This window comes from Eimeria maxima, genomic scaffold (genome assembly GCF_000499605.1).
Source record: "Eimeria maxima Weybridge genomic scaffold, Emw_scaff86, whole genome shotgun sequence".
In the NCBI taxonomy this organism is placed as follows: Eukaryota; Apicomplexa; class Conoidasida; order Eucoccidiorida; family Eimeriidae; genus Eimeria; species Eimeria maxima.
Genome location: NW_013564009.1, coordinates 40,001 through 50,894, shown reverse-complemented (window position 1 = coordinate 50,894; position 10,894 = coordinate 40,001). Strand labels below are relative to the sequence as shown.

The window sequence follows — 10,894 nt, the reverse complement described above, 5'->3', positions numbered from 1 at the left end:
TTTTTTTTTTTTTTTTTTTTTTTTTTTTTTTTTTTTTTTTTTTGTTTATATATATATATATATATATCCATTATATATATTTTCTCTTGTTGTTATATGTATGTGTATTTGTGTTCTTATTGCATATTATTCGTTCCTTCTTTTATCTCATTGCTGCTGTTGCTGCTGCTGCTGTTGCTGTTGCTGCTGTTGCTGCTGCTGCTGTTGCTGCTGCTGCTGCTGCTGCTGCTGCTGCTGCTGCTGCTGTAGATGAGAAGAGCCTGGAGGAGGGGAAGCCCGCGACAGCAAAACTGCAGATGTTGGATTCTGTTTGTAGAGAATTAGTAAAGGTATGTAGAAAAAGAGACAAAAATAAATATAATTATTAATTAATTATTAATTAATTAATTAATTAATTAATTAAATAGAAAAGGAGAGACAGTGCTGCTGCTGCTGCTGCTGCTGCTGTTGTTGTTGTTGCTGCTGCTGCTGCAGCCAAAGTGGCGCCATTGGTTTATCTCTGAAGGTTGTTGCCAGGTGGGTACAGAAGGGTGGGGTTGTTCTTATGGTTTGTGCTGCTGCTGCTGTTGCTGCTGCTGCTGCTGCTGCTGTGTTGCTGCTGCTGCTGCTTGTGCTTCCCTGTGGTTGTTGAGTATTTTTAATTAACATATACATATACATACATATATATATATACATATACATATACATATACATATACATATACATATACATATACATATACATATACATATACATATACACATATATACATATATACATATATACATATACACATATATACATATATACATATATACATATATACATATATACATATATACATATATACATATATACATATATACATATATACATACATATATAAATATATACATATATAAATATATAAATATATACATAAAGATGTACATATATACAGGTATTAGCTGGTTGGTTAGCTCCTTTTCGTGACGAGTCTCTCCCTAATGCCTCCCTACGTCATCGTTTATTACAAGTTATTAATCAATTGCCTATTACTGCACAAGATTTAGCTAATAATGATCTAGGAAAAGTACTCGTACTATTATGGCAACATGATGGTAAGAAATATTACGGTTTAGGGTCTAGGGTTTAGGGTTTAGGGTTTAGGGTTTAGGGTTTAGGGTTTAGGGTTTAGGGTTTAGGGTTGAGGGTTTGGTTTTTAGGGGATGATGGAGCTTCTAAAGAATCTATGGTCTAGTTGGGTTCACAGGGTTTAGGGTTTAATAGGTTTCAAGGTTTAGGGTTTAGGGTTTAGGGTTTAGGGTTTAGGGTTTAGGGTTTAGGGTTTAGGGTTTGTGTATGTTTATAGATGAGACAGAAGCGAATAGACAATTAATAAGAAGTCTTATTCAAAAATGGATGAGGCCCATACTAGGACTTGGATCCAGGTATACAATTGCTCCTGCTGTTGCTGCTGCTGCTGCTGTTGCTGCTGTTGCTGCTGTTGCGTTTTCTCTCGCGGATTGCATTGTACCTCGCTGCTGCTGCTGCTGCTGCTGCTATTTTATTGCTGCTGCTGTTGCTGCTGCTGCTGCTGCTGTTCAGCCACCGGCAGTTGATGTCTGAGAGGGAGAGAGCCTTCGAGGCAAACGACTTAGAGCTGCAGCAGAAGCTCGTCAGAGTGGGTCCTTGTTGCTGCTGTTGCTGCTGCTGCTGCTGTTGCTGCTGCTGCTGTTGCTGCTGCTGCTGCTGTATCTGTATGGAGGTGTCTGTAGATGCATGTTTGTATTGAGAGGCATCTCTCGCTGCATGCATGGATGGATGCATGCATGCATGCTTGCGTTGCTGCAGTTGCGGTGTATATGCTGTTTATTTGCTGTGTCTGCTGCAGGCAGCACAGGCAGCGCAGCAATTCTCTCAGAAGTCAGAGGGTAAGACAAGGGTTTAGGGTTTAGGGTTTTATTGTTTGTTTTTTTGTCTCCTTTTTTATTTATCTGTCTCCTTTTGTCTCCTTTTGTCTCCTTTTGTCTCCTTTTGTCTCCTTTTTTTTTATTAACAGCGGAGATAGCAGCAGAGCAACAAGCAGAGAAGAGAAGAAGAACAGCAAGAATACCTCTCAACAGAGGGCACAACTTTATCGTACGTGCTGCTGCTGTTGCTGCTGCTGCTGTTATTGTTGCTGCTGCTTCTCCTGCCTGCAGCAGCAGCTGTATAGTGTCTCCTTTTGCTGTCTCCTCTGTCTCCTCATCTATCTGCAGATACAGCCGAAGCCGCAAATAGATCTAGAGGAGGCAGAAGCAAAGCAGCAGCAGGCATCGCAGGTACGCACTCCCCTTCGAGCAGCAGCTGCAGCAGCAGCAGCTGCTGCTGCAGCAGCTGCTGCAGCAGTAGTGCCTGGAGCAGCAGCAGGTGCATGTAACAGTAGTTTCTTTGCTCGTAAAGTGCATGCATGCATGCTGTTGCTGCTGCTGCTGATATTGCTGCTGTTGCTGCTGCTATTGCTGATATTGTTGCTGTTGCTGCTGCTGCTGCTGCTGTTGCTGCAGCTGAATCGGGCATTGCGCCTTGGATCGAGGGCACCACGTCGCCCCACAAAGGCAGCAAAAGTCTCAATAGAGGGCCGCGGGCTGTAACTGCAGCAGCTGGTGCAGCAGCAGCTGCTGCAGTTGCACTTGCAGCAGCTGCTGCAGGCAGTAGATCATCAAGAGCAGCTGCTGCTTGCTGCAAGCCTTTGCATCTGCTGCTTCGTGCTTTTTCTTCTCTAGCTAGCAGCAGCAGCAGGAACAGCAGCAGCAGCAGCAGCAGCAGCAGCAGCAATAGATGTATTGGTTTGCTGTCTTATGGGGGTCGACCTTTTTCCTGTTATGTTTATGTTTGTCCTTTTCCTTTTATTATTTTATTATTATTTATTATTTAATTATTTATTATTTATTATTATTTATTATTTATTATTTAGTAATAATAAATAATAAATAATAAATAATAAATAATAAATAATAAATAATAAATAAATAATAATAATAATAATAGGGATAAGATAAACACAAACACTATTTTATTGTTATTTATTTATTTATTTATTTATTTATTTATTTATTTATTTATTATTATTTATTTTATTAGCTTACTACTAATATAATTATTATTAGTTTATTAGTTTATTATTATGTTATTATTATTACTATTTATTTTATTACTATTGTTACTATTGCGCCGTGCATGCACGCCGTGCATGCACGCCGTGCATGCACGGCATATACACCTTCGTGTATCTACACAGAAACCCTAAACCCTAAACCCTAAACCCTAGCCTCAGCCAACTCAACTCGACCAGCGAGAAAGTAAGGGGTTTAGGGTTTAGGGTTTAGGGTTTAGTTGCACCAGTTGATTGTAGGGTTTAGCTAACAAGAGGAGAAGCAAAGACACAAATGCATGCATGCATTAAACACTGTATGCATGCATGCATGCATGCGCGCCTATCAAGGCTGCAGCAGCAGCAGCAGCAAATAGGATGGAGAAGACCGCAGCACACAGAAGAGACCAATGGACAGACCGACGGTCGGCTGCAACACCTGCAGTGCTCCTTCTGCTGCTGCTGCTGCTGCTGCTGTTGCTGTTGCTGCTGCTGCTATCTCAGTAGCCCTACCATTATAATGTAAAGTAAGAAACTATTTTTGTAATAAATAAACTTATCTATAAGAGGGAGACAGCAGCAGCAAGTGCAGCAGCAGCAGCAGGACGCCTGGGGCCCTGCATGCACAGCAGATATAGTCAATGTCTTCCTGCTGCTATTGTTGTTTTTATGTTTATCTTTTCTTCTTTTTTGCTTCTTCTTTGCTTAAGTATCCTTATTTCTGTCTACGTCACTACATAGGTGCAGCGGCTGCTGCAAGAGCAGCAGCAGCAGCAGCAGCAGCAAACAGCAACAACAGCAGCAGGAGAGGGCCTTAGGGTCACCTCTTTTCTCCTTGCTTGTGTTGCCTTACCTAAATATATTTATTACTTTTATTTTTATTTTTATTGTTCTATCTTATTTAAAAGACAGTAAGAAACAAACAACAGCAGCAAACAGCTGCTGCTGCTGCTGCTGCTGCTGCTGCTGCTGCCTCGGCCACCGCCGCTTCCACTCCTGCTGCTCTTGTTGCCACTGCTGCAGTTGCTGCAGTTGCTGCACTTGCTGCTGCCGCGGAGCTTGTCTCGCCCTGAAACCTTTCTGTCTTTGTTCTATAGAAAAGGTCTGGATGCCTTCTAACTCCCTGCTTGCTGCTGCTGCTGCTGCTGTTGCTGCTGCCACTGCTAACAGCAGCAACAGCAGCAGCAAGAGGGTTAGCTGTCTCCTTCGGCACAGCGACAAAGAGACACCTGAAGGACGGTCAGCATAGTAGGCGGAGCTAACACCCAAAAGGTTACTCCCGCTGCTGCTGCTGCTGTTGCTGCTGCTGCCGCCAGCGTCACGACTGTGCCGCTGAGGGAAGCTCCCGCTGCTCCCCTCGCAGCACAGACAGCAAAGGTCCACAGATGCCTCCGCTGCTGCACCTGTCTTCAAGCTGCAGTAGCAGCAGAGCCATATGCAACAGCAGCAACAACAACTGCAGCAGCAGCAACAGCAGCAGCAGCAGTAGCAGCAGCCAGACAAACAGGAGCAACAGGGAACTGGAAGATGGAGCAGGGCCAGAACTCCGGGCCTCCAGGCCAGCAGCAGCAGACTTCCCACGGCAGTGAGCAGCAGCAGCAGCCACTAGCAGGGGCAGCTGGCCTGCAGCAACATCGAACTATGCAGCAGCTGCAACAACAACAGCAGCAGCAACAGCAGCCACAACAGCAGCAGCAGCTGCATCCCGGATCTGGCGATGTCCCTACTGCAGCAGTTGCTTTCGCGAGTAATCCTGTGCAGCAGCTGCATGCGTTGCAGCAGCAGCAGGTGTTGCAACAACAGCAGCTGCTGCAACAACAGCAACTGCTGCAGCAACAGCAACTGCAGCAGCATCGGCAGCTACTGCAGCAGCAGCAGATGCAACTCGGGCAGCAGCTTCCCTTAATTCAAGAGGGACAGCAGCTGCCCATCGAATCGTTGCAGTGGGCAAGCTCTCAAGACATGCAGCAGCAGCTGCAGCAGCAGCTGCAGCAGCAGCAACTCCACCAGCAGCAGCTACAGCAGCAGCTCGAGCAACAACTGCACCAGGCTCAACTGCAGCAGCAGCTAGATCTGCAGCAGCAACAGCATCTTCAACAGCAGCTGCTGCAACGTGCTGCAGCACAAGGCATGCGTCGTCCATCCAGTCTTGCGGAGCAAGGCCTTCAGCAGCAGCAACTGCAGCAGCAGCAGCAGCACCTGCTGCAACCTGTGACAGGGATGCAGCCGGCTCAGCCACTCTACCAGCAGCAAGACAGTTTGGGCCTGCAGCAACAGCCGATGCAGCAGCAGCCGCTGCAGCAACAGCCACTCCAGCAACAGCCGCTCCAGCAACAGCCGCTCCAGCAACAGCCGCTCCAGCAACAGCCGCTGCAGCAGCAACAGGTGCAGCGACAGCCGCTGCAGCAGCAACAGGGGCAGCAGCAGCCGCTGCAGCAGCAACAGGTGCAGCAGCAGCCGCTGCAGCAGCAACAGGTACAGCAGCAGCAGGTCCAGCAGCAACCAATGAACCCTTTGCAGCAGCAGCAGCAGCAGCAGCTACATCTGCGTTCTGCCATGCAAGACCGGCAGGAGCAGGAGCAACAACGGCAGCAGCATTTGCAGCAGCAGCAGTTGCTGCTGCTGCAGCACAGGGATGCAAGACTCCGCCTGCAGCAGCTGCGCCAGGAGCAAGGGCAGCCAGCAGCAGGAATAGCAGCAGAACCCTTTGCTTCCTCTCCTCCTCTTTTCCGCCGTGCCTCCTACCTCCCTACTCTTGGCGGCCGCAGCAAGAGCAGCAGCAGCAGCAGCAGCGGGAAAAGCCTAGAGTACCCCTTGGCGCAGGGTAACACTAGATGCATCCACTGCAACAGCATCAGCAGTACCAGCAGCAGCAGCAGCAGCAGCAGCAGCACCTGCAGCTGCTGCAACAAACCACAGCCTGCAACAAGGAGCGAGTGGAAGGCCAGCTTTATTAACAGCTTGGCTATGCAGAGGCAGCAGCAGCAGCAGCAGCGCGAACAGCAGCGGCAGCAGCAGCAGCAGACACAGCAACAGCAGCCAGAATCCCAGCAAACCCTCCAGCCGCTGCAGCAGGTGACAACACCACAACGGGAGGAACTGCAGCAGCCGCAGCAGCAGCAGCAGCCGCAGCAGCAGCAGCCGCTGCGGGACCAGCCGGTGTTGCAACATATGTTGCCAACTCCGCAGCAACAGGCTGCTGCTCAGCAGCAGCCGCAGCAGCAGCCTCAGCAGCAGCAGCCTCAGCAGCCCGTGTCTCCACAACTGTCCCCTCTGCTACTTGCGGGACATCAGACCCAGCAGGAGCCCGTCTTGGTGCCTCAGCAGCAGCAGCAACCCCAGCAGCAGTCGCAGCAGCAGCCTCAGCACCAACAGCAACCGCAGCACCAACAGCAACCGCAGCACCAGCAGCAACCGCAGCAGCAGCAGCAACCGCAGCAGCAGCAGCAGCAACAGCAGCAGCAACAGCCCCAGGATATTGGCATGCAGATCGCATCGTCGGGAGCAGTGATAGAAGCGGCTGCTGCTCCTGCTGCTCCAGCTGCTGCTGCTGCTTCTCCTCCTCTTGCTGTCCCCCCCCTAGGTAGGGCCCCCACAATCCCAGTTGCGGGGGCCCCCCCAGCAGCGCCTTTGGGGGCACCTCCATTTCTGTCAGGTACAGGGGGTGGCCCTCTGGGGTCGGGAACGGGGCCCCCCCTCAGCACCACTATGGGGGCCCCCAGTCATTCTTCCACGTGGCTGCATGGCTCTGCTGCCGGTGGGCTGGGTGGCAGCGGGCTCAGCAGCAGCGGCAGCAGCAGCAGCCGAACCAGTAGAAGAACTAGTAGCGGCGGCAGCAGCGGCAGCAGTGGCAGCAGTGGCAGCAGCGGCAGCAGCGGCAGCTCCCTTGAGGGCCCCTCAGCGTTTTTCGGCGTTGGGGTACTGGAGGCAGCAGCAGCAGCAGTGGAAGCAGCAGAAGCAGCAGAAGCAGCAGCAACTGCAGCGGCAGCGGCAGACGCAGCAAGCTCAGTAGAGAGCAGCACCCGCAGCAGCAGCACAACAACAATTCAGGGCAGCAGAGGGAGGTATGCTAGCAGTATCAGCTACCTGACGACACAGCAGCTGTCAGCAGCAACAGCAGCAGCACCAGCAGCAGCAGCAGAAGCAGCAGCTGCAGCTACAGCTGCCCGTCTGGGGGCCTCTTGGGGGAGCGTGCCAACCACCGGTAGTATACCTCCGACGCTCCTCCAGCAGCAGCTGTTGCTGCAGCAGCAGCAGCTGCAGCAGCAACAACTACAGCAGCAACAGCAAATGCTGCAGCAACAACAGCAGCAGCTGCTGCTGCATGCATATCCAACGGTGCCTGACCAAAGCGCCTTCGGTACTTCTTCAGCGTTGCTGCCAACCCACGTGGGGACGGCAGCAACTGCCCCAGTAGCAGCAGCAACAGCAGCAGCAGCAACAGCAGCAACAGCAACCGCAGCAGCAACAACGGCACAGATACACCAACAGGTGCAGCAGCAGCAGCAGCAGCTTCAGCTTTCAGCAGCAAATCTGATGCAGCAAGAGGCAACGCAATCCGTAGGTATAACAGCAGCAGCAGTATCAACAGAATCAGCACGACCAACAGCAGCAACTGCAGCAACAGTACCAGCAGCAGCAGCAGCAGCAGCACAGACATATGTGGCTGCTGGTGCATCTTACGGCTCACTTACGCAGCAGCAGGACACTACTCCGTGGCAGCAACAGCAGCAACAGCAGCAGCAACAACAGCCGCTGTCATCGTTGCAGCAGCCACTCCGGCAGCTCATGGGGCAGCCGCCGGAGCAGGTCGTGCTGCAGCAGCCGCCGCCGCAGCAGCAGCAGCAGTATCCACGACAACTCCCACTGGAGCAAACAGCATTGGGGCAGCAGTTGCAAACGCTACAGCAGCAGCAGCAGCAGCAGCAGCAGCAACAGCAACAGCAGCAAGAAGCTCTTCAGCAGCAACAAGAACAGGGCGCTCCCGAGCAGCACCATCACCAGGGTTTGCTGCAGCAAGATCTGCTGCAGCAGCAAACGTATCAGCAGCACCTTGTGCAACAACTGCAGCAGCAGCAGCAGATCGAACAGCAGCAGATGCAGCAACTTCACACTGAACAGCAGCAAGTGCAGCAGCAGGAGCAGCAGCAGGTGCAGCAGGATCTTTTGCAGCGACTCGATGCCACGACTCCGCAGCAAAACCTGCAGCAGCAGCAGCAGCAGCCCGTTGCTGCTGCACCGTTGACACTCGAGCAAGTTACACCACCTTCAGCAGCAGCAGTAGCACCAGCAGCAGAATATTACCAGCAGCAAGTGGATGCGCAGCAGCTGCTAGTTGCTTCTGATCAAGTGCAGCAGAGCCAAGCGCAGCTGGAACAGGAGATGCATGCTCTGCAGCAGCAGCAACAACAGCAACAGCAGCAACAGGCAGCAGCTGATGCTTTATCACATCAGCTTGTGGGCGAAGAGGCATTTTTGCCACTGCAGCAACAGCAGCAGCTGCAGCAACAGCAACAGCTGCAGCAACAGCAACAGCTGCAGCAACAGCAACAGCTGCAGCAACAGCAACAGCTGCAGCAGGACAGCCAGAGTAGTTACCTTGGGCAGGCCCAAATTACTGGTGGAGAGCAGCAGCAGCAACAACAACAGCTTCAGCAGCAGCTACAGCAGCAACAGCAGCAACAGCTTCTGCAACAGGTGCAGCAGCAGCAGCAGCAGCAGCAGCAGCCATACGATTTATCGCAGCTGCAGGTGTTAGCAGATAAGTGGCTACAGGAGAGACTTCAAGGTTCTGTTGACCCCTTTGATATTTTCTTACAGAAGCATGCAGCAGCAGTAGCAGCAACTGCAGCAGGTGCTGCTGCAGCAAGAACTGCAGCAACCGCAACAATGACAGCAGCAGGTGCTTCGGCAGCATCGACTGCAGCAGCAGCAGCTGCTGCTGCTTATGCTGCAGGACAGATGGGTCTTACTGCCAGTCTATCAGGAAGCCACGTACTACTAAGCCAAGGCCAATCAGTAGCCTCAGGCCCCAGCAGCAGCAGTAGCAGCAGCAGCAGCAGCAGCATTTGGGGCCCAGGTGATAGTTCAGGTTTCTCCCTTGAGAAGCCACAATGGCGTCCGATAGTTGAAGGTGAGGCGGACAGAAGGAGCAGCAGCAGCAGTAACAGCAGCAGCAGCAGCAGAAGCAACAGCAGCAACAGCAACAGAAGTGTTCGCGGAAGCAGCAGCAGCAGCAGCAGCAGTAGCAGCAGACCCGAAGTAGTCCATGATCCTCACCCACCACGGCCTCCTCCAGACACCAAAACAAAAGACAGTAGCAGCAGCAGCAGCAGCAGCAGCAGCAGCAGCAGCAGCAGCAGCAGTAGCAGTAGCAGTAGCAGCAGTAGCAGGAACACTATGCGTATGACCCATCAATGTGACCGTAGTAGCATGCCTCATGCAAAACCGCGTAGCAATCCAAGCAGCAACAATCCCACAAGCAGCAAACCAAGCAGCAGCAGCAGCAGCAGCAGCAGCAGCAGCAGCAGTAGTAGACGTAGAAAAGAGGGCCGTCGACTAATAATTGTTGCAAATAGACTTCCTCTTAGCGTCGAAATGAAGAGCGATGGATCGTTTATATACAAAGAGAGCGGAGGGGGACTTGTATCGGGACTAAAGGGAATAAATAAGGGACTAAGATATATAAATAAAGGATTAAATAAAGAAATAAATAATAATAATAATAAAATAAATAATAAAAAAAAAAAAATAAAAAAAATAAATACATGTATATGGGTTGGTTGGCCAGGTATAGAGGCACCTCCTCTTATAAGACCACGTATATCTGCAGAATATATAAAAAAAAATTGTTTTCCTGTTTTTCTTGATAAACAGACAATACATTTTTATTATAATGGATTCTGTAATAATATATTATGGCCTCTTCTTCATTACCTTCCTCCTCCTATTAATCTTGATCATACACAAGAACAAACTCTTATGCAATGGAGGGCTTATGTACATGCTAATGAATTATTCTGTGATGCTGTCTCACAGGTAAATAATATATAAATTGTCTCCCTTTTGTCTCCTTATTGTCTCCTTATTGTCTCCTTTTTGTCTCCTTTTTTTTTCTCCTTTTTTTTTCTCCTTTTTTTTGTCTCCTTTTTATATATACTCTTATGTAATGGAGGGCTTATGTACATGCTAATGAATTATTCTGTGATTCTGTATCACAGGTAAGGATAATATATTTATATTTATTGTCTCCTTATTGTCTCCTTATTGTCTCCTTATTGTCTCCTTATTGTCTCCTTATTGTCTCCTTATTGTCTGCTTGGTGTCTCCTTTGTGTCTCCATTGTCTCTCTCTCTCTTTTGTCTCTTTTTTTGTCTCCTTTATATATATAGTCTTATGCAGTAGATGTACATGCTAATGAACTCTACAGCTAAATATATACTTGCATATAATAAATAAATAAATAAATAAATAAATAAATAAATAAATAAATAAATAATATAAATATGTGTGTATATATGTATGTATATATTAGGTATTACAACATGATGATTTAGTATGGGTACATGATTACCATCTAATGTTATTACCTAAGTTACTACGTGATCGTTGGCGTAGTACTAACAACCCCACCAGCAACCCCACCACAATAAACACCATTATGGCTACAACAGCAGCAACAGCAGCAACAGCAGCAACAGCAGCAGCAACAACAACAACAGCAACAACAATGACAACAACAATCCCTACAATGAGCAGCAGCAGCAGCATGACCACCAGCAGCATGAGTATGAACAT

At 49.3% G+C, this 10,894-nt stretch overlaps 2 protein-coding genes across 2 annotated transcripts in view; both read left to right on the top strand.

Annotated features, from left to right (window-relative positions):
* The window catches only part of EMWEY_00012040 (hypothetical protein, conserved), a gene marked incomplete at both ends in the record, with an annotated part of 3,741 nt that extends 1,144 nt beyond the window's left edge, over positions 1-2,597 (top strand). The window contains 8 exons of the mRNA XM_013479060.1: positions 250-329; positions 923-1,082; positions 1,334-1,412; positions 1,570-1,645; positions 1,856-1,895; positions 2,024-2,103; positions 2,223-2,285; positions 2,511-2,597. Of these exons, the coding sequence (XP_013334514.1) occupies positions 250-329; positions 923-1,082; positions 1,334-1,412; positions 1,570-1,645; positions 1,856-1,895; positions 2,024-2,103; positions 2,223-2,285; positions 2,511-2,597 (665 nt within the window). The remainder of the gene's footprint in view (positions 1-249; positions 330-922; positions 1,083-1,333; positions 1,413-1,569; positions 1,646-1,855; positions 1,896-2,023; positions 2,104-2,222; positions 2,286-2,510) is intronic.
* Positions 2,598-4,624: 2,027 nt separating this feature from the next.
* EMWEY_00012030 (Glycosyltransferase family 20 protein, related) overlaps positions 4,625-10,894 on the top strand; it is a gene marked incomplete at both ends in the record, with an annotated part of 12,098 nt that continues 5,828 nt past the window's right edge. The window contains 2 exons of the mRNA XM_013479059.1: positions 4,625-9,742; positions 10,632-10,894. The exon at positions 10,632-10,894 is cut by the window's right edge and continues 436 nt beyond it. Coding sequence (XP_013334513.1) covers positions 4,625-9,742; positions 10,632-10,894 — 5,381 coding nt within the window. The remainder of the gene's footprint in view (positions 9,743-10,631) is intronic.